The sequence below is a fragment of the Fonsecaea nubica genome, assembly GCF_001646965.1.
Source record: "Fonsecaea nubica strain CBS 269.64 chromosome Unknown Scaff53, whole genome shotgun sequence".
NCBI classification, from domain to species: domain Eukaryota; kingdom Fungi; phylum Ascomycota; class Eurotiomycetes; order Chaetothyriales; family Herpotrichiellaceae; genus Fonsecaea; species Fonsecaea nubica.
Window position 1 is genome coordinate 20,815 of NW_019173726.1, and position 25,945 is coordinate 46,759.

Consider the following 25,945-nt stretch of genomic DNA (forward strand, 5'->3'; position numbering starts at 1 on the left):
TCCGATTACATGAAGCTGCAATTCAATCACGAACTTCGGGAAATCAAGTCACGAATGGAGGTCTTGACTGTGGATGACGGTGATTCTGGGTTTGTTTGCCTCGCTGCCGCCTGTCTTAATTTGGCTGTGCATGAGACTGCAAATCGTAACATCAAGTTGTGCAGCTTTGGGTGGTTTGCTGCAGGCTTATGTGTGCCCGATATCGTGAAAGAGACAGAAAGCGTCCTGAGTGCGTGACAGGCTTTCCGTCGATCTTCCAGGTGTGATGGATTGTGAAGGGCAATGAAATGACCCTAGTGAAAGAATGATGTCTTAGTTTACGAAGGAGACTTCACCTAATCGAGTCTCAGTGGGCTTGACCTGGAAGAGAGGATTTGGGAATCTTGTCAAGAGGTCAGATGTCGAGATTCCCAGTGATAATGATAATGAATGCTTGCGATGAACAGTCTGCGGGATCATTGTAATTGAACCGACAAGGATGCAGATCAAACCAGCAAATGGGCACTACTAGTGGACAGGGCATCCGGTGACAAAGTTACTTGATGGTTGTCAGGAGTGCATAATATCCAAGTTGATCCTTGAGCGGATCTGCTTGTGAAGAACGAGATAAGCTGTTACTTATCGAGGGCATTTGTTTTCTCTACCATGAACAACGTGGGATGTACCGAGTACACTAGAGAATGAGAACCCCCTTGTCTACAAAGCCTTGCTGGAGACCCGGTCCTCCTTGATCATGGCCGCGCCCTTCTCTCCAATCGCGTAGACGGTCGCCATGGGGAACGCGCTCGGCTGCATGGGCAGCACGCTGGCGTCGACGACGCGCAGTCCCCGCACGGGACCCGTCACCCGCAGGCGGTCGTCGACGACTTTGCCCAGCGCGCACGTCCCCAGCGGGTGGTTGATCAGCGTCACGGCCTCGCGCACAGTCTCCCGGGCCACGGCGGGGTTCTGCACGTCGACTCCCTCGGCCGGGTACACGCGGCGCTTGACGCGCGGGCGGAGGTGCGGCGAAGCGAACACGCGGTCGGCGAGGGCGAGGCCCGCGGCAAGGACGTCGACGTCGGCCGGGTGCGAGAGGAGCCCGTAGTCGATCCGCGGTGGAGCGAACGGGTCTGCGGACGTGATGTGCACGGAGCCCCGGGAGGCCGGGTACATGAGGACGGTTTGTAGGGAGATGCAAGGGTTTGTCGACGATGGATTTGGGGATGATGAGAATGGCGGCGGCGGCGGGCCGGGCATGAACTTGGACATGTCGCCGTGGCCGTCGCGAGTGTCGCAAAACGCCGCGATGAGGATGTACTGGATCGCCGAGGCGGTGGGCGAGGCGAGCCGCGACGCCAGGATGCGCGCATGTCGGGAATCGATCTCTGGCACGGGCGACGACGGTGACGAGGACGAAATGGGTGGGAGGGAGGTCAGCGACGACACACTTCGTTCCAGCGTGCTCGCGCTCACCAGCCCCGCGTACGACGTGAACCCGTTCAGCCCGGGGCTGCTGGCCAGGAGACCCTCGCGCGACGTGGCGTACAGCGCCTGCTGCGCGGGCAGGAACGTCGGGTCCGTGTAGATGCTGTCGAGGCTGGTTTCCCCGTCGGCGAGCTCGTAGCTCACGTTGGTCATGATCTGCTCCTGCGCGTTGACGCCCACGTGCGGATTCTCGACTCGTGGAGTCACGCCCGCCGCGCGCAGGATCGACGCGTCGCCGATCCCAGAGAGCTCTAGGAGTTGCGGTGTCTGGATCGCACCGGCACAGAGGATGACTTCGGCTTTGGCGCGGACGGTCTGTAATGGGGTGTGACGGCCCGCATGAGCGAATTCCACGCCTCGCGCGATCTTTAACGTGGAATCGCCATTGTCTTGTTCCAATATGACCTTGGTGGCGGTGGCTTCCGTCAGGATCTTCAGGTTGGTGCGTTGCAGGATTGGCGCAATGTACCCCGTCGCCGCGTAGCTGCGCGTGCCCTTGTTGACGCTGCGGTCAATGGCGTTCAAGCACCCAAACCAACCCTGGTGATCACCCGAGTCCGAGTACGGCTCCTTGGCCAGTGGCAGACCCGACGTCTCCTGCAGGGCGGCAAGGACGGCGTCTTCGGTCGAGGTACGCGCGCTGGCGCACGACGTGTGGATGGGGCCCTCACTGCCGTGCACCGCCGTGTCGATCGGGTAGAACTCTGGCTCGGGCTTGGTCGCGGGGTCGTAGTGCTCGACCCGTCGGTAGTAGGGGTACATGTCGTCCCACGACCACCCGGTGATGCCCAGCTCTTTCAGGTCGTCCCAATCGCGTCGCGACGGGTACGTGTAGGCCATGAAGTTGATGGCGCTGGAGCCTCCGAGGACTTTGCCGCGTGTGACATGGTAGGATCTGTTGTTGTTGGCGGTCTATGAACGGTCGGAGAGGATCAGGTTTGTTAGTCAACTTCTTTCACTCGAGTTGTTTCACATTCGAAGGCCATTTTCATACCTGAGGCACCGTCATAAAGTCCCACGCGTACGTGGGATTTCTTAGAAGGAACGCCAGCGTCCCCGGCGTCTCGACCAGAGGATCTCCCAGACGGTTCTGGCCGGCTTCAAGGACGCCCACGCGGACGTTGGGGTCCTCGCTCAACCGCGCTGCCACCACTGCACCGGCAGTCCCGCCGCCCACGATGACATAGTCAAAGTCGTTGGCAAGGAAGTCCTCGAGCGAGCAAAAGACTCCCGTTCCCGGCCCCGCGCCTGTAGATGTTTGTTGGGTTTTTTCGGATCCCATTCTCATCAACGGTCATCCAGCTAGAGCTTCCTCCAGGATGCTGGTCATGACATACATGCTCCAGGCCCGCGAGCAGATGTGCGGTTTATATCCTTCCATTATTCAAGGCATCTCACGAGGTGGGTAGTGCGCGCGGTGGAGTCAGCAAGGCCCAGTTGAAGCTGGTTTCAGCATGGTACGTGGTGTAGCAACGACCATGTCATAGGTACCACAGGCAGGTAAGCAGTGTGCCTCAGGGTAAAAGTTAAGGGTAAGGTAAGTAAGCCTTGGGTCTGGTCCAGAGAGTCAGAGACGCTGGTGGAGAGGCACAAATGGATGCTGTGGTTGCGAGTTTGGACCCACGGACCCGTGATGAGGCTGTCCGTCGGGGAGGTGTCGACATTCTAATGCGTTTTTGCCATCTTATCAAGCGTGACAAAGACAGGAGCACCATTAGACCAGATCGTGCTGACTACCTTGAAAAGACAGTCTGTGCGGGTCTGGCTTGACTTTTTGTTCATTGTGGGCCCAGACTTGGACGGAGGATTTGCAGGTAAAACGACCATGTGTCGGCACGTGATTAAGTGAATTTGTCAATGCAATTTCGACAAGGCTCATATTCCATGATGAAGCTACTCGTGGCAGTAACAGTCCTGAAGGATTTTGTTAGTCGGCCCCCTCACAACTCTCTCTGCGAAGTACTTACTTAGCCACTCGTTATATCCTTACTCAGCCCCCAAACCTAGCTGTAGTCCCACCCACCCCTAAGCAAAGTGCTTCCGCGGACCGCACAAGCCGTGTCAGGGACTAAGGAACGAGTATGTCCGCAGACTTAAAAGGTATGTAGGAGCATTAAAGTACTCGGTACTCGGTATATACCCGTCGATGTGCTTGGAAAAAAAGCGACCAAGTTGTTTCCCCGTATTGAGTTCATCCACCTTCCTCTTTGGACATCTACCTGGGCACCTGCAGGACATATTACTGGCTCCACACTCATATTATATGCCTCTAGGTACTACCGAGTACTTAGTAACTGAGGGAACCCGTAGTTCCGTCCTGCCTTACTTGCCTTACTCGTCCCTACGCCAATCACGATTCCATTTTCCCATTCACCCATCAATCCTTCCACCTACCCAACCACCTCTCCGCCCCTCGTCCTTGTACATACCTGCACACGTACATACGAGTACCTACACCAAGGAGTATATGGCGGTCCGCTCCGTAGATATTACATATACATGATGAAGGCTTTGCATTACTCAGCTCAGGCGACTGTTCATTGCACAAGTGCAAACAAGACTCACGTTATGTATATGCGGTACTTGTCGTGAACCCATTTGTTCGTGATACCTTGGTCCCTGTCAGGTCAGTAAGCCTTCTTGGCTGTCAACATATATCACACATATACTCGGTACACCCTGAGCTGTGCTTTACTTGCGCACGTGACGGAGCATCACGAAAGCCACGGCACAATACCGGAGCCCAAGGGGAGCGGTGGGGGATTGTGCTCGAGCAACGGTTCGACAAAGACTTCAAATTCTCGGGCTTAAATCTTGAAGTTTACACGAAAAAAAATTAATGGAGAGACGCCTCGGCTGGATCTGCGTGTCAATCGTGGGGGACGATCGGCTGGAACTGCCAGTCCAACCCGGTCGAAATTTAGCTTCGATGAAGAAACCCTCCAGTGGTTTCTTGTATGACCTCTCAGGCTCTCAAGCAAGGGCTCGCTTCCCTATCACAGCGGTCTCATGACCACTTCCCATCAACGATGGGAAAGCCTCCACGACGGAGATGTGAATTCCGTTATTCCACCAGGACCCCATAACACTCTATCCTGAGGCTAGGCACTCTTGTTTTCACGGAGATGATGATAACGGAGGCTTATATTCCGATATATGGATTTCCACCATGTTAAATTTGTGACAACACATGCCTCTGCTTGAGGTTTGATATTTACCAAAATCGGGAATCAAGTTTGACAGAGACATTGATAGAGCGCTTTACCAGTCACACCATGGCAATCGAGGCGGCCACCAACGGCGTCCACGACACGTCAAAAAATGGCGCCGTCAATGGCACAAAATCTACCTACCAGTATTCGTCTCATTATATGTGGAAACCGCGGCCGATCAGAATCATCGTCGTTGGCTGTGGTGTGTCGGGAATCGCGGCCGTCAAGATCTTCAAGGAGAGATTCCCGGGAAAGCCAGTAGAGCTGGTCATTTATGAGAAGAATGCAGGAGTTGCGGGAACATGGTTTGAGAATCGTTATCCAGGGTATGTTCTTCCACGTCACCGCCGACTCTCTGGCCGCTGACATCTATGCAGCTGTTCGTGTGATGTGCCCTCGCATGCCTATTCGTTTTCTTGGGAGGGAAACCCGCACTGGTCCCGCGCATATGTGGACTGGAAGGAGCTGCTAGAGTACTTCACCGGCAGAGCAAAGGCGTATGGGGTGTATGAATTTGTGCATCTCGAGCACCGAGTTTCCAAGGCCGCGTGGAACGACTCCACTGGGCAATGGGAGATAGAGATCGACAACTTGAAGACAGGGGAGAAGATTGTGGACAAAGGGGAAGTCCTGGTCAATGCGACCGGGTTTCTGAAGTAGGTGAGAGCCTTTAACTTCTCCCAGGGCTACAGAATTAACACTCTCTTAGCAACTGGAAGTGGCCTGACATTCCGGGCCTGCAATCTTTCAAAGGTGTTCTCGCCCACTCGGCACACTACGATACATCTCTCCAGCTAGACGATAGAGTCGTCGGCGTCATAGGCTCTGGATCCTCAGCCATTCAGATCGTGCCTCAAGCCCAGCGAGGTGAGTATGTGGCATCGTATCATGTCCTAGTAGGGAATGGCTGACCAAGGCGCCTTTCAAAGTGGCAAAGCATTTGTATTCATTCCACAGGTCCCCTACATGGATTACTCCGGAACTCGTTGCTGAGCTCGCCCCACAAGGAAGAGAAACAGTCTTCACCAAAGAGCAGCAGGAGGCATGGGCAAATGATCCTGATGGATTTCTCCGACATCGAAAAAGAGCCGAGAGCACCATGAATCACTTTTTCGACATCCAGGTCAAGAACTCGTCTTTACAGAAGCAAGCGGTGGAGGAAACGAGGAGGCAGATGATAGACCAGTTGAGCAAGAAAAAGGAACTGATTCCCAAGCTCGTGCCCGAGTTCGCGTTGGGCTGCCGCCGGTGAGCATCTTCGGTCCTCGAAATCCACCAAAGACTAACGCGATGGATAGGATCACTCCCGGACACGGCTACCTTGAGGCATTGTGCTCGGACAATGTGACAGTCCAGACCGAGGAAATTCGAGAAGTCGTCCCGGACGGCCTCATCCTCGACGATGGCACGCACATCAAGTTGGACGTTCTCATCTGTGCCACGGGCTTCAACACCTCGTTCTGCCCGCCATTCACTCTGGTAGGAGAAGGTGGCCAAGTGATAAATGAAATCTGGAAAGACGAGCCTCGCTCATATCTAGGATTTGGTGCCGCAGGATTTCCCAATTACTTCAGTTAGTCCGTTTCCAACACGACACATTGTCCAGCGATACTGACTGTGGTAAAACTACAGTTACGAGCGGACCTAACTCCCCGACCGCCAATGGCGCCCTGATCCCGTGTTTCGAGTTTTGTTTGAGGTTTGCATACAATGCGGCTGAGAAGCTCATGACCGAGAACATCAAGTCCATCACTCCAAAGCAGGAGGCAGTGGACGACTTCCAAGAGCACAAAGATTCTGTCATGAAAGACCTTGTGTGGACTTCGTCGTGCCGATCATGGTTCGTGGTTACTTTTCTATTCTATCCAGAACATGAAGGCAATGATATGACACAGCACTTCTAACTATCTTGTGTCTCTAGGTACAAGAATGGAACAATAGATGGTACGGTATGGGGCCCTTGGCCCGGTTCAGCCGTGCATTTCCTTGAACTCATCACCACCCCACGCTGGGAGGACTTCAACTTCAAGTATCGATCATCCAATCGCTTCGAGTTCCTGGGCCGCGGACGAACTGCCCGAGAACTCGAAGGCGGTGATCTCGCGTGGTACCTGGACCAGCCCGGCGCCTCTGATGCCGCGAGACAAGAGATTGTGCACGTCAATGACCCAATAATGGCGTCGGATCCCGAGGAGTCAATAGTGGCCGGGGAAGAATAGTCTTGTACCAGGGTGTCGTGATCGTGGTATGGTTACCAGTATGATCTGCAATGCAATAGATCTTAGTGAACCAGATGGAGTATGAACAAAACAAAAGGATAGATCCAGGATATCTTGTTCCAACCCGTGGGAACTTATGCTGCAAAGTTGATCTCTGCATAGTGAGTAGATGATCTCCATGCAGTATACGACAGTGCCAACCATCATGGTGTAGAAGGTGGCGCCGGTAGGCAGCTCTGGGTATCGGGTCACCAGGGTCGTGTTTGCGGCGGGATTCCAAACAAAAACCTCTTTGGCGTCAGCCTCGGCAGCGCCAAAAGGGAAACATCATTGGTCAGAGCAGCTGGGCAAAGCGGTCCAGAATGCTTTGTACGGCATTTCCGGCATGCATACTTCCGGCGCGAGAGACCTTGAACGTGGAGGGCCGGAAACTTTGATGATGCCGCGGTGGATTGAATCCAGGGCTTGTGATCCATGCACGTCTTGCTGTAAACCCCTTAACTAAGTTGCACTTCTGCCTCTGTCAATAGACAAATCATCCTCAATACCTTAGAGCGAGATTTTTTAATTGACATACATATCCTGTCTAGCCTTTTCTCTCCGTCCGAGGAAAAACTTGATTGAGGATGGGTTCTTGCGCTCCAAGTCGAGGACCGTTTCAGGGAAAGGTTGCCATCGTCACAGGAGGATCGAGAGGTAGAGAGACACAGACAAAGACATAAGCAACGACTGGCGCTGACGACGGAATCCAGGCATTGGGGCGGCTGTTGTGAGAAGTCTGGCAGCCCGAGGCGCGGACGTCTGTTTCAACTATACATCAGAGTCGTCCATCACCAAGAGCGAGACCTTGGTGGCAGACATACAGGCAGAGTACGGCACGAGGGTTGTCTGCGTTCGAGCCGACCTTGGACAACCAGACGCCGGGGACAAAATCGTCGAAGCCGCCAGAAGGTCTCTCACCCCGCCAGAGGGCGGTCGGTTCCAAATCGACATTGTCGTCAACAACGCGGGAGTCTGTCCGGCGGATCTCCTGCCGGATATCACCATAAAGAGCTTCCATGATTCCTATGCCATCAATGTACTGGGACCCATCCTCGTCATGCAGGCAGCTCTACCGTACCTCCCCCATGACCGATCCGGGCGCGTCATCAACATCTCTTCCATCTCGGCCACCATCGGCACACTCGGACACACCGTCTACGGAGGCACGAAAGCCGCACTCGACGCCATGACGAGAACGTGGTCGCGCGAACTGGCCGAGCGAGCGACCGTCAACGCCCTCAACGTGGGCCCCGTGCTGACCGACATGCAACCCGTCCCGTACGTGGCGGAAAAGGTGGCCCTCATGAACACGATGACACCGTTGGGGCCGATCCGCGACACGGACACTGACGAGATGAAGGCCGTTGCAAAGTCGTTCAATGGTCGCGTCGCCTATGATTACGAGATTGGGGACGCTGTGGCCCTGCACTGTATGCCTGAGGCGCGATGGACGACGGGCATGATCATCGGCGTGAACGGTGGGTTTGACTTTATCCGGTGATCGCTATGGGTAGCAGCAGCAGCAGTACAGAGATAGATGCTCACAGTACCATTGTATACGGAGAAGGTAATGTGCTACTAGTGCTGCTACATGTGCAAGAAGCTTGTGACAACCCTTCACATGACCTACAAAGGACGCGCAAGTGACTTGGTAGTCGTTGGTAGTCCAGGAACTTCCTTGGCCAGACTTGGCCAAACTCGCCAAGAAGCAGAGGCTCGCTAAATGTTCCCCGGATTTGGCCAAAATCGTTACTCGACATCCTGCCCCACCTTTTCCCGCCTTTTGTTCCGAGGGCAATGCCGCCTCGCCCGCCTCACCAAGGAGCAAAGGCCTCTCGCCTTGGGGCAACCTGCCTCGCCTTCCTTTCCAACCTTCGCTATAGCGAGACCGGACAGCTCAAGCAGTACACCATACACCATGATTCGAAGTGAAAGATCTCAATCCATGTCCTATCGAAGGAATGCCTCGTTGGCATGTATGGGGTGCAGGAAGCGGAAGATCAAAGTACCACAAAACAGACAGATGTATACATGGCATTTCTCCCCAAACTGACTTGTACAAAGTGCGACGAAGTCCGTCCGACTTGCTCAAACTGTCGCAACCACGGTGATGTTTGCGTATTTGGCTCAGACCGTCGAAAGTTGGTGTTGTTCCTGTCCGTGGTTTTTGTTTTGCTCCCTGCGCAGCCCTGACTTGCTTCCACAGAAGTGCCACAAAGCGTAAGGATTTGGGCCTTCTGGTGTCCAGGTTGAATGGCTTGGAGGCTCTTGTCGCCGAGCAGCGTGCTCTCATGATCAACTACGATGTCCCCGGTCACTCTGCGTCGACCGACCCATTGCAGCCTTTTCTCCCCTCGACGACCGGAATACTACAGGATCCTGAAGGGGACCAGGATCAACCTCAGCATGTACCTCAGAACCAGAGTGAAGATGGACTCCCAAATGATACAATTGCTCAACTGGATCAGATCGGCTTTGCCGTCAGCAGGCCGTCCGAGGCCAGTCCGGACTGGGCATACTTGAATTTTGCTGCAGACGACTACTCCTTCGAGACCGACCAGATGGACTTTCCCGCCCCGAGTATATCCACCGACGAAGAGTCCTCGCCGTCCACGATGATTGTGGCCCCGTCCCCGGAAGATGTGTCTTCTGAAGAGGGCGAGGACCCAGACTCTGCGCTGACCCAGGAGCTCTCAACTCGAATGGGCCGACTTCAAATGGCCGAGGACGGCAATCTGCGCTACTACGGTGCGACGAGCAACATGCATCTATTGCGGAACGGACTGCAGTCGCTCTTCAAGCCCTTTACCCAGTCGGTCCGAGCTAACGGGCAGGACGCCCTCGTACGAGCTGGTCTCGCTTGGGCCTGCCATCCAGCCTACGAGCAGCACTTGACCGACGTTTTCTTCACCTGGCACGCTCCGTTGTTGAATGAGGTAGACCAGGAAGTATACTTGAGGGAAAAGCAGCGTTATGAGGCGGGCATCAACACGCCGTTCTTTTCTCCAACACTTCAGGACGCCATGTATGTATATCACACTTTCCATGGGTCACACTTTCCAGCCCCCGTTTTAGCAGCTATTCAAACTTACGTGGTGGGTCCTAACCAAAACGTTACCTTGCAGATACTGCGTTGCCACCACATATGCGACGTGGACACCTCCGACCATCAAAGGCGACCCAGCGCAGTTCTTCGCCCGTCGAACCAAAGTGTTGCTCGACATCGAGATGGACTGTCCAGCCATGGCGACCGTCCAAGCCATCCTAGTCATCTCATCATACGAGGCTTCCAGTGGTCGAGATTCACGTGGTACGTATCAGTGTCTCCCTCTTCTGTCAGTAAGAGCTCTTTCGGGCTGATACACAAGTCAGGGTGGATGTACTCGGGTAAGCATCAGAAATTGGCTTTGCGACTGATTGGAAAAATGCACTGAAAGCTTCAACCCAGGCCAGGCAGTTCAGATGGTCACCGATCTTGGTCTACATTTGAATCTCGAGATGGAGACGGACGACGACGAGGCCAAGGACGAGCTTGTGAGGCTGCGGCGCGCCATTTTCTGGAGCGTCTATTCCGTCGACACGTACGTGCAAGAATCGAAAGTGACTCGCCCTCTGATTCTATCGTGGCTGGTTTCCCTTTTGTTTTTTTCCTGACGGGCTTGACACAGGCTTTGGAGCTCCTACATTGGACGACCTAGTTTGATGCACAAGCTCGAAAGCAACGTGCCACTTCCAGAGATCAAACTGAATCAAATGCACGGGTTGGGTTGCTTCTCCGCAAACCAGAATGCCGCCATTACCTATGTTCCTCGATACATGGCCGAATTGACCATGAAAATCGGCAAAATCACAGATACATTGTGAGTATCTACTCATCCTCCTCCTCATCCCCACATGCGTGGTGTCTGACGAGACCGAGGGATAGATATACCGGGAAACGGATCTGCGCTGAAGAGGCTCGTGTTTTCGTCGATTCCATGTCCCAGGAGTTGGTGGAGTGGAAGCAATGCCTCCCACAGCTCCTACAAGTTGACACCAGCTCGATCATGATTGCAGGGTCTACGAGTGACGAATATGCGCCCGCGGCGGTGTTGCAACTCTTGTAAAACTCCGCTTCCTCTTTCCTCAATTTCAAGTGTGAGTTTTTCTTGCTGACACGACCACCGTCTCGTATAGAATGTTGTATTATCAAGCCGTCATTCTCCTCCACCGACCATTTCTCGGCGAGTCGCGGGGGTTTAATGCAGATGGCATGTCCCCTCCGTCATCGTCCTCGACCGACATCAGCGGCACATTGCCAGGAAATGCTCCCTTCGCTCGACGACTGTCCCAGTCCCTGCCCCTGCCAGTTGGTCATCGGTCGTCGCACGCCTTCAACTGCACCACGTCGGCGACGCAGATTTGCAAACTGACCATCCTGTTCCGGCAGCTCTTCACGCTCCGCCACGCCCACGCCGAGACGACGCACATCCTCGTCACCGCGGGCCTGATCCACGCGTACAACTGCTGCATCTTCTCAGGCTCAAAATGCCAGGAGGCGCAGAAGCTGCTGCTGATCTGCATCCAGGCACTGTCCGACATGGGCCAGATGTTTGTCAGCGCGAATCGGGGGCTGGAGGTCCTGTTGTCGCTCAAGCGGAAATGGCAGAACAAGGACTCGGTCTCCAGGGTGCGCAAGTGACGAACTGCACCGTGTGCACCATGCAGCTCTGTCTAATTCCGCCGCGCAGATGGAAGGCTGGCTTGGGGGGCAAGGACTGGCGTGTTATTAATGTATCAAAGGGGAACAATCGCACATCTAATCATAAGTCATAGCAACAGACCGCTCTCGGGTACTATCAGGACCCCTACGCGACACAATAGTCCTCATAGATCAGGGAGCTGTTAGTATAGCCCGCCTGCTTAGTGTTATTAGGTGGGGAGTGTCTAGTAACACATATATAATTGACACGGGAACGAATTACTCCCCGCTACCATATGCATGATACCATGCACCCGTGTTCTTTTTCCATCCATCACGGGTGAATGTCTACAAACCCCCCGTCCACCACGATGTGCGCCCCGTTGACATAGCTACTGTCGTCGCTCAAGAGGAAACTGATGACGCTGGCCTGCTCCTCGGGGAACGACATGCGGCCCATCATGATGCGGTCCAGGACGGGGCTCTGCTCCGTCTCCGCCGTCCCCGCCACGCCCTGCCGGCCCATGACCTTCTCCAGCAGCGGCGTGTACACCCACCCGGGGCACACGGCGTTGACGCGGATCTGGTCCTTGCCGTAGAACTTGGCGCCGTTCTTGGTGATGCCCAGCACGGCGTGCTTCGCGGGCGTGTACGCCCCGAGCCCTTGCGAGATGAGGCCGCACACGGACGATATGTGGACGATGGAGCCCCGCTCTCCGGGGATGGTCCGCGACGACGATGGCCCCGACAGGCTGATCGGACGGGGCGGTTGGCGTTGCATTTGGGCCGCCTCGTATTTCTGGCACAGCCAGACGCCCTTGGCGTTGATCGAGTAGACCCTGAATTGTAGTCATGGGAATCAGCTTCAGCACTTCCAGGACACGAAGATTGTCTTGACATGGTTCCCCTGGCATCTAAAGCAGAGGGTGCTCTGTGACTCTCCCAACTTCTTCCCCCCCAAAAAACCAAACCAATAAGAGCTCCACGCAACCTAACGCACCGATCAAAGTCCCGAGTCGTGATGCTCTGCTCTTCATGCCACACCGTCTCCGACACTCCCGCGCAGTTGGCCGCGAAATCCAGCCGACCAAACCTCTTGACCGCGGCCTCCACCATGGCTTTTACATCGTCTTCCAGGGAGACGTCGGTGTGGACGAATATGGCCGCGGCTCCAAAGTCGGTCTCGAGCTTTTTCGCGAGTGCTTCTCCAGCCTCGGTATCGAGGTCGGCAATGGTGACGTTGACCCCGCGGCTGGCGAGTTTGGTCGCTACGGCTTCACCGATGCCCGATGCGCCTCCGGTCACGATTGCGCTGAGGGACGGCATAAGGGATATGAGGATGTCACGACCTTTCTCACCAAGTCTTCGGCCAGCAAATCTGTAAAATGATACTAGATGAGCTGTGAAAGAAAAAAAAGAAAATGGCTGTCACTGAGAACCTGTCGAACGACCAGAGGTACGAAGCAAGACAAAGGCCATTATGCGAAATACAAACACTGACTAAGTCCCAGAAAATGGGATACTTGCCTTTTACATGGAGTGAGGGTTGGTGGTCCAATCTATCCAGAGGCCCGCCCCCATCAGATCGCTGATGAAAACCGATCTCGAAGTAAAAGGAGAAAGCCACTACCCTGCAGAACCGGAAATCTGGAATTCTCCATGATTCGTTGGGAATGGCAAGCAAGCAAACAAGCAAGCGTGGAGATATGAGTTTCACTCACCACTGTACCTCGTACCGAGTAGTCAGTTGGTAGTCATTTGAATCGTCAGTAAGTGGAGCCTGAGGAGTCTAGCCTATTTGAGAGATATGGGAAGTAGGCCCTGGTATTTATGTTGATAATATATATTTTCTCCCACCCACTTTCATCAGTTGTCAGTTTCACGTAAATCTTTTCACCCTCTTCGTGCGAGTCTCTAGCATCTCTCCAACGGACGAAACCGCTCGTCCAAGATGTTGGACTCTCGGTGCGTTTGGGTTTCCTTGATTTCTTATTGAGAAAGCCCAGCTCCAACATGCCCCGCAAACCTTGGGATGTTAGATGCCGTTCCCCATGGGGAAGGGCCCAATGAGCAGCAAGCCCGGAAATGCGGAATAGTAAACGGGTTTGGCCCTGACCAATGATAACCATGTCCGCGGAATTCGAAGTGTTCGCTGGCGGAGAAAAAACTTGGGAATTTCCGCAAGGGGGTGGGACCCAGCGGCTTTGATACCTGGGGTATGCGGGAGAGAAGACTTATTGATATGGCTTGCTACACGGCTCACGGCTCCCTTTGGTATTGCCCTTGAAAGAAATCTCTGTAAGATTTCTGACAGAACCCACCATCCTTGTGACAATCACAAACGTATTTGCAAAACAGCGAAACAATTGCCACCATGAGCACAGCAGAGAAGGAAAAGGCCCAAGAGACTACCTTGGTCGAGGCGGAGCAGCAACACATCGAGTCGCCGTCTTCACCATCCTCTGATCTTGTCCCTAACCAGGAAGATGGGACAGCGGACAAGGTCACCTTCAAGACCTGGTTGGTCGTTTTTGTACGTCGATGACCCTGGTAGCTCTTCAACTCAATCAATACTGATGGTCGGCCAGGCACTCTCCATGTCTTATGGCATTTCCTTCTGGCCCGTCCCCATCATGGGCACGATCCAAACGCAGCTGGCGGTGATCTTGAATGACCCGCCTCAATCGGCGTGGCTGGGATCCGTGTACAACATTGCAACGTGCATCGCCTTCATGCTCTGTGGTGCAAACAGCGATCTCTTTGGGCGACGATGGTTCCTCATCGGCGGGAACGTCCTGATGGTCGTGGGCTCTGTGATCGTGGGCTCCGCGAAGACCACAGGTGCAGCCATCACAGGTATGGTCATCAGTGGATTCGCGGGCGGCAATTGCCAGATCTCTGCCTTTGCCATTCCCGAATTGTTACCCAACAAATGGCGCCATATCGGGGTTGTCATCGCCGACGCCTTCGTCTACGTGGACGTGATCGCGGGTCCGATCGTTGCTCGGTACGGGCTGGCTGCCGGATCCCCGGGCTGGCGTTGGCTCTTCTACTCGACCGCGTTCGGGAATGGACTGGTGGCAGTGGCCCTCATCTTGTGGTACTTTCCACCTCGCCATCCTCGTGGAATCCCTTTTGGCCAGGCCTTCCGCGAGCTCGACTATATTGGAGGCGTCCTGTTCACGGCCGCCGTCTCGCTCATCCTGGTCGGAGTCGTTTACGCGTCATACCTCCCGTCCAACGATGGGAAAGTCATCGGTCCTCTGGTATCGGGATTTGCCACACTCGTCGCCTTCGCCTGCTGGGAAACGTGGGTGCCCCTGAAGCAACCACTCACACCCCCTCGCCTCTTCAAACACAACTACGGCCGCTCGTTGTCCGCGCCCATGGTTGTCACATTCTCTGTGACCATTTATTATCTCGGCACGAACGTGATATGGTCGACAATCATCGGGACGATCTTCACCACCCCATCATCGCCCACATCGCTCGCGGCAAAATACTCACTGGCCCAAGGCATGGGGGTATTGGTCGGGGCAATCTGTCTCAGCACCATCGGGACCAAGCTGAAGCACTGGAAGTGGAGCCAATGTTTCTGTGTTACCATGATGACCATGTTCGGTGGCCTGTTGGCGCTGACTACCGAGAAGACTCGCGCAATGTCCATTGTCTTTTGCTTTTTTTGCGCCACCTTTTACGGCTGGGCCCAATACTTGTCCATTACCTACGTCCAGTTTGGGGCTGAACAAACCGAGTTAGGCATTGCTGGTCGACTTGCGTAAGCCTGAATTTATTGCGCGGATCACCTGCTTCATTGGCTAACCAAAAAACAGGGGCACAGGTCGATATGCCGGTACATCAGTCGCCTCGACCGTTTACGTGACGATTCTTTCCAACGCTGTTTCCAGCAATGGGGTGAAAAAGGTCATTCCTGCAGTGATGCAGGCTGGCGCTTCGCGAGCTCTCGCACAACAGGTTCTGGCTGCCTTGCCCTCGGGGCTGGGTGCCGTTGCAGCTGTTCCTGGTACCACCGACAGCATTGTGGTCGCGGCTGCTCTCGCCTGGAGAGACACGTATGTTGCCGGGGTGAGGACGGTGGCTCTGGCGTCAATCGCCTTCGGCGCTCTCGGAGCCATCACCTGCCTGTTTTTGGAGGACATCACGCCGAAGATGAACGAGAAGATTGAGATTTATCTGGAGAACGATGTGAATGCGGAGCGCAACGTATATCATTGAGGCGAATCTTCGTTTGTGATGGGGTTTGGTGGATGTCCACCTGGGGTCTTTCTCGAGGCCTGCGAAGATGTGACTCGGATCTTGTCGAGATCTTGTCGATCAGATAGTTACATTGTTTCCGGTACACAGCCAAGTATGGTAAACTCCATCCTTAAAAAGGCCCTCGAGTTCTCTGCCTCGATAACCGTGTTTCTCTTTACCCCTGTGCCTCTGTCTGATAAATCCTACCGTTTTTGAGGTCACTAGGCTGGGCTAGACTAGCTCACATGTAAAGGGGGACGGTGGGAGTGGACTAGAGCTGCCAGAGAGCCAGAGAGAGTTGAAGAGGAGCGCTACGACAGTCTGGGGGAGGATATCATATCTACAAATATGTTCGCGATGAAGCTGGTAGACGAGGCATATTGGATCTAAGAGATATCTGCTCTCACTCGTCACTCGGCATATTGAGAACAGAGATGATCATCACTAGTGTCCAAGTTGAGTTTAACAGCCTCGACTCGACGTTGACCTCACTCACACCAGAAAAGTTGTGGGGGTAAAAAAGAGGGTTTGCAAATGTCTTGAATTCATCATCTTCTGAGAAATATCTCGGTGCCCCCCCCCCCCCCCCCCATTGACAGCAGCAGCCAGCGGAGACCATTCCGGCTGGGCACGACAAACCAGCGTGACTGGCTACGAGCGAACGATCCAAAAAGGGGTGGTGAATATCGAATGACCTTGTGATTTTGTTCTTTGCTTGCAGCCTGCGTCAGGTCAACTCACGGCTTCAGAACAAGCCCGTCCTCCATCTCGGTGGCCTGCTTCAGCCCCTGCTGGGCCGCATCCGCAAAGTCCTTCAAGAACAGCCAGCGGGCCTTCTCGTTGAGCCGCTTGGCCTTCCAGTCGTTGAGGGAGCCGCGCGGGAAGAACTCGACCTCGGACTCCTTGTGCAGCAGGAAGGTGTCGTGGGCGATGATGACGAAGACGTTGTCGGCCGCGTCAAACTCCTCGAGGTACTTGATGGTCAGGTTGGCGCGGTCCGTGTCGTGCGAAAAGTTCTTGGTCAGCCGGTACACCTCCTGGTCGGGCTTCTTGTGTGCGAACACGTCGCAGAAGGCGGCGCCGCTGCCGGGGCACAAGCCCACGCGGGCTCGGACGGTGCTGCGGTTCCACCACGACGAGAGGTCGAGGTCGATCTTCTTCGGGAGCGGGAGGTACTCGGTCGGCCGGTACTCGCCGCCGTGGTGGCACGCGTCGCCGCCCATGAAGACGAAGCTGTCGGGCGTGACGCGCGCGAGCCCGCACACGTGTCCGACCGCGTGGCCCGGCGCGTCGACAATGTAGAAGGACCCGTCGCCGAAATAGTCCAGCGCCCGGAAGTTGCCCACCTTCACGTCGCCCGCGGCCGCGAAGTCGACCTCGACCAGCTCCCGCCCTTGCCAGTCCGTCTCGAGCACCTGGCTCTCCGGGTTGACGGGGTAGCCCGGCACGAGAGCGTCGCGGAACCCGGGGCCGACGATGAGTTTGGTCGAGGACGGGAACGTGCTCGGGTCGCCCGTGTGGTCGTAGTGCCAGTGGCTCCAGATGATGCCCTCGATGGACTTGAGATCGACGCCCTCTTCGGTGAGGATGTCGGCCACGCCCTTCTCCACCTCCAACCCCCACTTGTGGTCGATGATGGTGTTGGCGATGCGCGGCGCCAGGTTCTTCCAGTCCTTGCGCGTGCCCAGGTCGAACAGGAGCTTGCGGTTCAGCGGGCCGTGCTCGATCAAAAAGCTATACGACGGGCACGAGAGCTTGTCGTGGCCGGGGATGTGAGGGCCGAAGAGGAGGCCGATCGGCACCTCGATCAGCGACGTCGAATCGATGATCTTGACAGACACGGTCGACGACGAGGGTGGGATGTTGAGCGCGGGTGGTGTCTTGGGCGGGACCAAGTACTGGCTCGCGTCTTGGGAAGCCATCTCTTCGATCTCTGGCGGTGATGAGACAACAGTCCTTTGTCAGTTTAACAGGGGCAATTCTAGTGACTATGTATGTGTCCTGCAAGTTCAGGGAACAGGGAGGGAAGACTATTTAATAAATTGACGCTGACGAGAAAACCAATTCGAGTCACGTATGTCATATAGCGTTACCGATGCTACTCGCTCCATAATTTATGTACCCCTACGATCTATTATACATTGTCCCTCGTTACCGTTTACCAAAGGAGTACTCCGTAGTAGGCGGGTGGTGCATTTTCGGCACAAGAAAGGCGCATCTCCTCCCCTTGTCACCTCGGGAAAGACGCGAAACCCCTCGACTCCAGATCCCCCCCGCACGCATCGCACTCGGTGTTTGTTCTCCCTTTTCCCCCACTTATGCCTATTGGACGATTTAATCTGTTGGATCGGTGGTGATTGGAGATGCAAGGGGGGAGGTAATGAGATAACCAGTCATGATGGGTGATAACCTAGGTAATGAATGACATAGCCAGACACTCCTGGTTCTGGGAGTCACGGGACTAGGGGGAATACCTGGATGCTATTTACCACATACCAAAGACTGATATCTTTGGTATATCATTATGGCTGACGTATTGACAGGGCGTAGTGACGATGAGATGTATGTCGGGAACAAATGTTTTTATGTTTATACAAGAACCCCATGAACCCATCTGCGGCTATCAATCGGCGCCAGACAGACCATGATCGGGGTTAGTTGTCCGAAGAATAAGCTTGGAGCCCCTCAAGAACCGGCTTGAGCCTCGTGATCATCCCGTCGAGATTATTCGACAAGACATTACATGTTGCTACAACACTGGTTAGCAAGTATCCTTGTCAGGGGACCCAACACATCTCTTTTGGGTAAACACTTACCAGGCCAGACCCAGCGCTCGCGGATCATGTCCCGGTAGATCATGATGGGGAGCAGCTCCCTCTGAATCGGCTTTTCGTACTTGTATTCGCTCTCCGCCACGATCTCGTCCATCATGGTCGTGATGACGAGCTCTTCCGGTCCGGGAATCTCCATGAGGCGCCGTCCCAGAAGATACCAGCACATTAGGAGACCTAAGAGTCCCCAACGTCAATTACACTTCTCGCAGTAGTACGCAAGGGGACCTGTGAGACTTACTGCCTTCGTATGCTGCGAGCGGGGCATAACAGGGGTAGTTCAAGCACGATGTCTTCAGCAAGTAACCCAATCCCAAGCGAACGCGCACTAGCAGGCAACGACATGCGCGGACGATTGCTTTCATGAGGTCGGGAGGGTTATCGAGCTGATACAGCTTGGCGATCTGACTCCGAGATACCTGGTCGACAGGCAGGAGAGCGAGCGCCTTCATCTCGTTCATCTGCGCGTTCGCATAGAGACGATAGTACGCCGCATTGAGGACGACCAGTGCGTTGGCCATCAACGGGCCCTGTGGCGCGTCGGGGACCGTGGTACAGTGTGGATGTGTTCTCCACGCCTCCTCCCACGTATGCAGTGCCAGGCGGAGCGAGTCCTCGTCTGCCACGACCGTCCCAGTGGCATTGCCCAGGCGAAGTGTGGAGATGTGCGAAAGGATGACGCTGATCAGGGTCAACAGGCCAAATGGGCTGATTGTGTTGTCGAGTGGAGCGCCCGAGAGAAGCTGTCTGAAGCATACCACCGAGGAAATTGTGACTCGGGTCGAATTCTGCCAACTGAGTCCGCCCGCTGTCCACAGTTCCTCGGAACAGGGTAGCGACCCCTCCAACTCGGTGTTGGAGCTCCTCAGCACCGCATTGTCCTCGTTACAGAGTAGGACTGCTCGGAGGACAGTGGTCCAGGACACGCATCTGGGGCCAGAGGTTTAGCGAGCGAATTGTAAACGGACCGGATGAAAGCCCAACCACGGGACATGCACGATTACTCACCTAATCATGCTCTCGCGGAATACCCATCCTGTCCAGTCATTTGCAGAGACCTTTGTCGCTTCGACGGAAGCTTCTCGGCAAAGCTAGGGAGGATTAGCTGGTCCATCTCAGACTTCAACAGCCAAGTTGGAAGAAACATACCACGTGAAGCCTTGTAAAAGACAATCTCGCCTGTCGTTGGATCCGATCATCACCTCCATAGAGTCCGTACTGGCAGGTAAGGAGCCTCGTTTGTAACTCCCATAGCTGGAAACCCGAGTCTCTCTGGCCAGCGATGACTAAATCTTCGTTCTGTGACGCAGTCCATGTCAGACCTTGACCATGATACTCTTCATTGTATCTGAAAAACCCTGGTGACTCAAATGTCCGTTGATCACATACCTCGCTCAACAGCTTCAAAACGGCGTAATATAGCCTAATACTAATCTCTTGCTCATTCAGGTAGACCGCTCCGCACGCCATGACAGCGAGCAAGAGAGGTGCTAAAGGCATGCAGGGTTAGTGCTGAGGGTCAAGGCCACGAAGTCGAAATTTTCATAGGCACATTTACCTACCTTGAATCGTGCCGATCGAGAACGTTGGTGCATGGATAATAGGGCAGTGCGGCGCGAAGTGTTTGAAGAATCCTCGGACGAGCCTAATGACCATGTAATTTGTGGGAAACACAAAGTCGCAGAGTCGATTTTCCACGTCGAACAGCTGCAAGTTGACTTTGGCTTGCTCGATTTCCGACGGGATCAGCCCCAGAAACAAACCCGAAGACTGATATTCTCCATTGTCTGGATCGGTGTGCCTTGCTGCAACATTCCTGCCCACATCCTCTGACCACGGGAGGGCATAGAACGGCTCGTCCCACGGCCACTGCACAAAAGCATCGTCAAGAAGCTGGAAGTCCATCTGGGCGCGAGGAATCACCTCTACATTCGCGGCTGGAGCTTGCACACGGTCCAGGGTGGCAACTTTCCATCCTCGATCTAGACCCAGCTCGAAGGTGCTGGGGTTGGTGGCGACCCCGCCAGTCTGTGCGTTCAGCAGGGTCGACAATGATGGCAGAACCTCTGGGATGACCTGCCCGTTCGCTAGGCTGGTCGTTTCTCCGCCGTTGGTGTTGTCTGGCTGATGTCCCTGTACGGCCTGACCGTTGAGATCGTAGCTAGAATCATCAGACGATGTGTCCTGGTTCATACAAGATAGCTGGCCGTCCTGCGAGTCGGCTGGCTTTCCGGCCCCGCGATGAAGTACTCTCATGTGCCTGGAGATAACATCCTTGCGTGCAGACGTGAGCCCGCATATCGGGCAAGCATGTGGTCTCTGCCAACGATCTGCGTGGATAACAAGTCAATTGGTCAGCTCGGCAACTGGCCACTACTGCCATGCTATCGTTGATGATGGCGTGGAAAGGGACTTTGCTTACGACCGAGCTCATGGCGGCGACAGTGCTCCTTGCGCGTAAATGATTCGCCACAGACGTTGCAGAGATAGCGACGTTCTTTCTGGCTTCTCGTCACCCCATTCCGTCGCGGCTTGAAAAATCTCAGTTCTTCAGCCAGTGGGGTCCAAGCAGTGGGAAAGGCCGATACAGTTCCTGCGGCCATGATAATTGATTATGATTATTTTTTTTTTTTTCAGTCCCTAGGTAGCTTGCTTTGAGTGGAGTGAAACAATGGGGAATTGATAACATCAAATGCTCTGAGCGGAGGAGGAGGAAGACAAGCTGCTTGCCTCGGGTTTCGGGGACACATCGCAAGGGGCGCCTCCCTGAAGGTGAGAGCTGGGGGATTCAAGCAACGAGAGGAGCTGATCAGGCGCCGTGCATTTACTGGCGTGACTGGCCCAGTCTATATTGGGGTAGTCATCAGACTTTGTACCGAGTAACGGAGTTCCCCAAGTAGTTGGTATTGGCCCCCCCGTAGTCCCTTGGTCCCTTACGGCCCGTTTTTTTGCGGGGGAAAACCAGCATCCTGGAGGTTGCCGAGTGGGGGAAATGGATAATTTCACAAGCCACGAGATGAGTGGCATTTGTGAAGGTTTGTCGGCAGGACATCGCATGGTCGCCCCTCTCCGATCGGTGCTGTTGCTATCTCGGTCCTGCTGCTTGGGGTCACGACGAGGAGAAACTCTCTGATGCTCGACCTATCCCCACCAAGATCCATGGGGATGAGGAGCAGACCGAGAACAGTCGGTTAAGACGAGGAGGGGTTGTGTTGTCGATTCGCAGTTCCCGTACATATTACGGGAAGGATTCTCCCTGCGAAAGCCTAGCCATCCATAAACTGTGTCGTTTGTGAGCCTGAAGTGTCTGGATATCAGAAGTCTCTTGTACCGCGCATAATATAGCACCTCCCAGCTCTTAAGTGTCTTTATTCCCGTGCAAGATGCCTGGCCGACTTGAAGGTAAGGTGGCGATTGTCACCGGTGGTGGGAGCGGGTTCGGAAAGGCCATTGCGACCAAATTTATCCATGAAGGCGCCAAAGTGCTCATTGCCGAAATGAACCCAGCAAGCGGTGAGGCTGTGGCTAAAGAACTGGGGTGCGCGGCCATCAAGGCCGACGTGACCAACCGCCAAGACTGGAAGAATGTTTTGGACAAGTCGATTGAGTTGTACGGCGGCCCTGATATCGTGGTTAACAATGCTGGAACATGCTACTCGAACCAGGTAAGTTCTCCCTCAGTAAGTGGACGATTGCATTCTGACCGTGGTAACATCTAGCCATCCGAAGGCGTTCCCGATGACGAATTCGATCTCGTTGTTTCTGTCAACTTCAAGTCGATTTATCTCTCGGTGGCGGTCATTATACCATGGATGAAGGAACATAAGAGCGGCGGCTCATTCATCAATATCGCATCCACGGGAGCCACGAGACCGAAACCACGATTGACATGGTACAACGGAACAAAGGCTGCTGTGTGCTGTGCTTCCAGGTCGCTGGCACAGGAATATGCCCCCAACAACATCCGATTCAATTCGATATGCCCGCAGTTTGCCAGCACAGGATTGTAAGAACCACAACTCGCAGCTATATTTCATCGTTGGCTAACACAAGCTCTTCACGCAGGTCGCACAAATTCCTCGGCAAGGAGAACACACCGGAGAATCGAGCCTATTTCGTATCGTTGATTCCTCTGGGAAGATTGACCGATGTTACCGACATTGCCAATGGTTGCTGCTACCTGGCCAGTGACGAGGCGAGCTATGTTACCGGCACCGAGTTGATTATTGACGGCGGCCGAAGTGCGTAAAGAGACTAGGGAGACTATAGCCAATACACGCGGTGATATACTGTATGTTGAGGGAGCAATAACACAAGTACCGGCAGAATGACATGCCTACCGACGTCTCTACACCCTTGCACGTAAGCCGTGTAATTTCACCATCCTGGTATCGTGTACGATATCCTCCGCATAGCAATGCATAGCGATAAATACCCACTGAACAATTCACCGCTCAGAGCCATATTTCCGAGCGACTAATGGACACGGTCAATGCACGCACATGGACCTTTTGGTCTACCACTTGACATGTGTCTCTATGCTATCCTTACAAGGTACTAGTCCCCAATCCCCCATCGAAAAGACACACAGCCAGGCTCACTTTATCCAGACTCGGTACTTGGAGAGGATCCGGCAAATTTCCGCTCCAGCCCCTTTGTCGCTGGTGTCTTGTCTCCTCCTCTCCCCATCTTTTCCCCCTTCCCCACTCAATATCACCCCATGGCACAGGTTTGACAGGTATCCAGGGCCCAGTACCTTGTACTCTGGACGGTGGGCTTCGTACGGTGTACGGACGAAAAAGAAGATTTCCTGCCATGCCGTGGCTCGAAGCTTGATTCTGGCCACGCAGCGCCCCTTCCGCCATGCCGAAGTTCGGGGCCTTGTCTGATACACCAGATACGGTAATTGCATAAGGGCTGATTGTCAGAGTAGAAATACGTGTGGCTGACAGAGCCGTGGAGTCTTTGTTCCTATATCTCCTTCACGTTCCTGGCTTATCGGTGTCGTAACGTGGACCTGCACAAACACCTCCAAGGTCTCGACCATTGCTTCTGTCTAGTGGTGTCATCACACAGGCTATCATACCCAATTGACGCCGCATAAGTCTTCTGTCCAGAAAGATGGCGGCTGAAGAACGCAAAGGTTGGTTCAAGGACCAGATCAGACTTGTGAGCATTCTGGTAAGATAGACACTCCCAATCCAGCAGATGGCTCTAGTGATCTAACCGTCTGTGCCGCCAGATCACAATCTTCATCTCTCTGGGGTCTTTCACCTATGGCTACTGCAGCTCCATCATCGCCACCACCCTGGGCCAACCCGACTTCTTCAAGTACTTGCATCTCGACACTGAAGGCCCCGGCTTGTCTCACACAAATGCCATCACCGGCGCCATGAATGGTTTATTCCAGGCTGGTGGTTTCCTCGGAGCCCTCTCCATTGGCCCTATCTGCGACTGGTGCTCACGACGAGGCGGCATTGGCATTTCAGCTGCAACCTGCTTGGTGGGCGGAGCTCTGCAATGTGGATCCGTCAACGTCGGCATGTTCTTGTTCGCTCGATTCTTGACAGGTATGACCATTCCAGTCTCGATGGCACCCATACAGTGGGCAAAATGCTGAGTATCGCAGGTATTGGAACTGGCATGATCGTCTGTGGAGTACCTCTGTATCAGAGCGAGGTCTCTCCCCCCCATACCCGTGGTGTCTTTGTCGGAGCGCACGGAGCTTTGCTCTGTACCGGCTACTCGGTGTCTGGCTGGGTCGGCTACGGCTGTTTCAAGTACTCTGGACAGTTCCAGTGGCGGTTCCCACTTGCTGTGCAGTGCTTTGCGCCCTTGATGCTACTAGGCGGACTGTTCTTCATCCCAGAGAGCCCTCGTTGGTGTAAGTCGATCTGCCCACAAATGTGAACAGGAACCGCCATGCCTAACGAGTGTCACCCCACAGTGGTCCTTCACGACAAACACGATCGCGCCTACAAGGTGATGGAGTGGCTGCACCGAGATCCTCGAGACCCCGAGGGCATCCTCGTCAAAGAGGAGTTCTATGCCCTGCTGAAACAGCTGGAACTCGAAAAACTCCGTGGCGCCGGAGGGTACAAGGAGCTCTTTACCGGGTGGCCCAACCGCAAGCGTCTATTGCTGGGCTTCTTCACCGTCTTTGGCGGTCAGTGCACTGCAACCATTGTCATCAACAACTACGGTGTGATTCTGTACACGGCCCTCGGATACGTGGCACCGACCACTCTCGCCTTTACGGCCGGCTGGGTCACTGTTGGAGTTGGGGGGAACGCACTCTCGGCGCTGATTGTTGACCGCGTCGGACGTGTGAGGCTGTTAAGTGAGTTCGATTCCGCATTGGAGAGAAGGGAGATGAAAAGCTAACCAAATATGTCTATCACCAGTCATCGGATTCTGCGGTTGTCTGATGGCGCTCATCGTCGAAATGGCCCTGCTGGCCACGTACAAGGGCACGACCAACAAGGCCGGGCTGGCGGCGGCCGTGGCGTTTCTGTTCATCCACGTCGGATTCTACAGCTCGTGCGTCGACGCCGTCACGTACATCTACTGCACCGAGATCTTCCCCAACCACCTGCGCGCGCGAGGGTCGTCCATCTCCGTGTCGGGCCTCTTCTTCGCCACCGTCATCTACACGTGCGCCGCGCCAACCGCGTTTGCCAACATCGGCTGGAAATACTACATCGTCTTCGCCATCACCACCGCCATGACCGCCGTGGCCTGCTACCTGTGGTGGCCCGAGACCAAGGGCCTGTCGCTCGAGGAGATCAACGCCCTGTTTGGCGAGGAAGTCGCCGTCGACGTGGGCCACATGACCAAGGAGGAGAGGGATGCTTTGGACGAGAAGATCTTTGCCCAGACCCAGGAGATTGAGGGCATCGCCAGTCAGCCGGTGCCGGAGCACGCAAAGGCTTGATCTCTGTGGAAAACCTTGTCTGCTCCGTCCCCCCTATCCTACAACGTACCCGACTTGCACTATCCAGGATATTTCATCAGGCGAATAGACGAATGGGCAATTAGACTAGACTTTCTGGAGCTACAGAAGCATTCAAATGGCACGAACTAGATTTGGGCAAGAGAGAACCCCCCTTTTGTTTTGGAAGATGACCATCAGAAGGTCCGGTTTGATCGTGGTCTTCATTGGAAAAAAAAAAGAGGACAAGGTAAAACAAGGAGGAGTTCAGTCCTTGTTATTCCCAGATCTTCTTGGTCTTCACT

General features: G+C 54.5%; 9 protein-coding genes across 9 annotated transcripts; 5 read left to right on the top strand and 4 right to left on the bottom strand.

The window, feature by feature from the left end:
* Window positions 1–696: 696 nt before the first annotated feature.
* On the bottom strand, window positions 697–2,749 carry AYO20_07492 (hypothetical protein; the record flags this gene model as incomplete). Its single annotated transcript, XM_022645777.1, has 2 exons — window positions 697–2,379; window positions 2,462–2,749. 2 exons carry the CDS (start codon window positions 2,747–2,749, stop codon window positions 697–699), a joined length of 1,971 nt encoding a protein of 656 aa, XP_022498187.1.
* Window positions 2,750–4,742: 1,993 nt separating this feature from the next.
* On the top strand, window positions 4,743–6,898 carry AYO20_07493 (hypothetical protein; the record flags this gene model as incomplete). The annotated part of the gene is made up of 7 exons (XM_022645778.1): window positions 4,743–5,005; window positions 5,057–5,335; window positions 5,389–5,550; window positions 5,637–5,927; window positions 5,978–6,252; window positions 6,312–6,519; window positions 6,601–6,898. 7 exons carry the CDS (start codon window positions 4,743–4,745, stop codon window positions 6,896–6,898), a joined length of 1,776 nt encoding a protein of 591 aa, XP_022498188.1.
* Window positions 6,899–7,524: 626 nt separating this feature from the next.
* Window positions 7,525–11,621, top strand: AYO20_07494 (hypothetical protein; the record flags this gene model as incomplete). Its single annotated transcript, XM_022645779.1, has 9 exons — window positions 7,525–7,594; window positions 7,651–8,437; window positions 9,147–9,965; window positions 10,066–10,250; window positions 10,313–10,327; window positions 10,389–10,521; window positions 10,609–10,800; window positions 10,866–11,042; window positions 11,117–11,621. 9 exons carry the CDS (start codon window positions 7,525–7,527, stop codon window positions 11,619–11,621), a joined length of 2,883 nt encoding a protein of 960 aa, XP_022498189.1.
* A 334-nt stretch (window positions 11,622–11,955) lies between these two features.
* On the bottom strand, window positions 11,956–12,947 carry AYO20_07495 (hypothetical protein; the record flags this gene model as incomplete). Its single annotated transcript, XM_022645780.1, has 2 exons — window positions 11,956–12,460; window positions 12,622–12,947. The coding sequence occupies 2 exons, from the start codon at window positions 12,945–12,947 to the stop codon at window positions 11,956–11,958; spliced, it is 831 nt and encodes a 276-aa protein (XP_022498190.1).
* A 1,048-nt stretch (window positions 12,948–13,995) lies between these two features.
* Window positions 13,996–15,857, top strand: AYO20_07496 (hypothetical protein; the record flags this gene model as incomplete). Its single annotated transcript, XM_022645781.1, has 3 exons — window positions 13,996–14,154; window positions 14,210–15,399; window positions 15,455–15,857. 3 exons carry the CDS (start codon window positions 13,996–13,998, stop codon window positions 15,855–15,857), a joined length of 1,752 nt encoding a protein of 583 aa, XP_022498191.1.
* A 758-nt stretch (window positions 15,858–16,615) lies between these two features.
* AYO20_07497 (hypothetical protein) lies at window positions 16,616–17,800 on the bottom strand (the record flags this gene model as incomplete). Its single annotated transcript, XM_022645782.1, has 1 exon — window positions 16,616–17,800. One exon carries the CDS (start codon window positions 17,798–17,800, stop codon window positions 16,616–16,618), a length of 1,185 nt encoding a protein of 394 aa, XP_022498192.1.
* A 732-nt stretch (window positions 17,801–18,532) lies between these two features.
* AYO20_07498 (hypothetical protein) lies at window positions 18,533–21,312 on the bottom strand (the record flags this gene model as incomplete). The annotated part of the gene is made up of 8 exons (XM_022645783.1): window positions 18,533–18,627; window positions 18,695–18,886; window positions 18,951–19,639; window positions 19,718–19,800; window positions 19,859–20,008; window positions 20,099–20,199; window positions 20,272–21,039; window positions 21,132–21,312. 8 exons carry the CDS (start codon window positions 21,310–21,312, stop codon window positions 18,533–18,535), a joined length of 2,259 nt encoding a protein of 752 aa, XP_022498193.1.
* Window positions 21,313–22,092: 780 nt separating this feature from the next.
* Window positions 22,093–22,958, top strand: AYO20_07499 (hypothetical protein; the record flags this gene model as incomplete). The annotated part of the gene is made up of 3 exons (XM_022645784.1): window positions 22,093–22,374; window positions 22,429–22,715; window positions 22,775–22,958. 3 exons carry the CDS (start codon window positions 22,093–22,095, stop codon window positions 22,956–22,958), a joined length of 753 nt encoding a protein of 250 aa, XP_022498194.1.
* Window positions 22,959–23,830: 872 nt separating this feature from the next.
* Window positions 23,831–25,643, top strand: AYO20_07500 (hypothetical protein; the record flags this gene model as incomplete). Its single annotated transcript, XM_022645785.1, has 5 exons — window positions 23,831–23,890; window positions 23,952–24,279; window positions 24,339–24,593; window positions 24,657–25,049; window positions 25,114–25,643. 5 exons carry the CDS (start codon window positions 23,831–23,833, stop codon window positions 25,641–25,643), a joined length of 1,566 nt encoding a protein of 521 aa, XP_022498195.1.
* Between the last annotated feature and the right edge of the window lie 302 nt (window positions 25,644–25,945).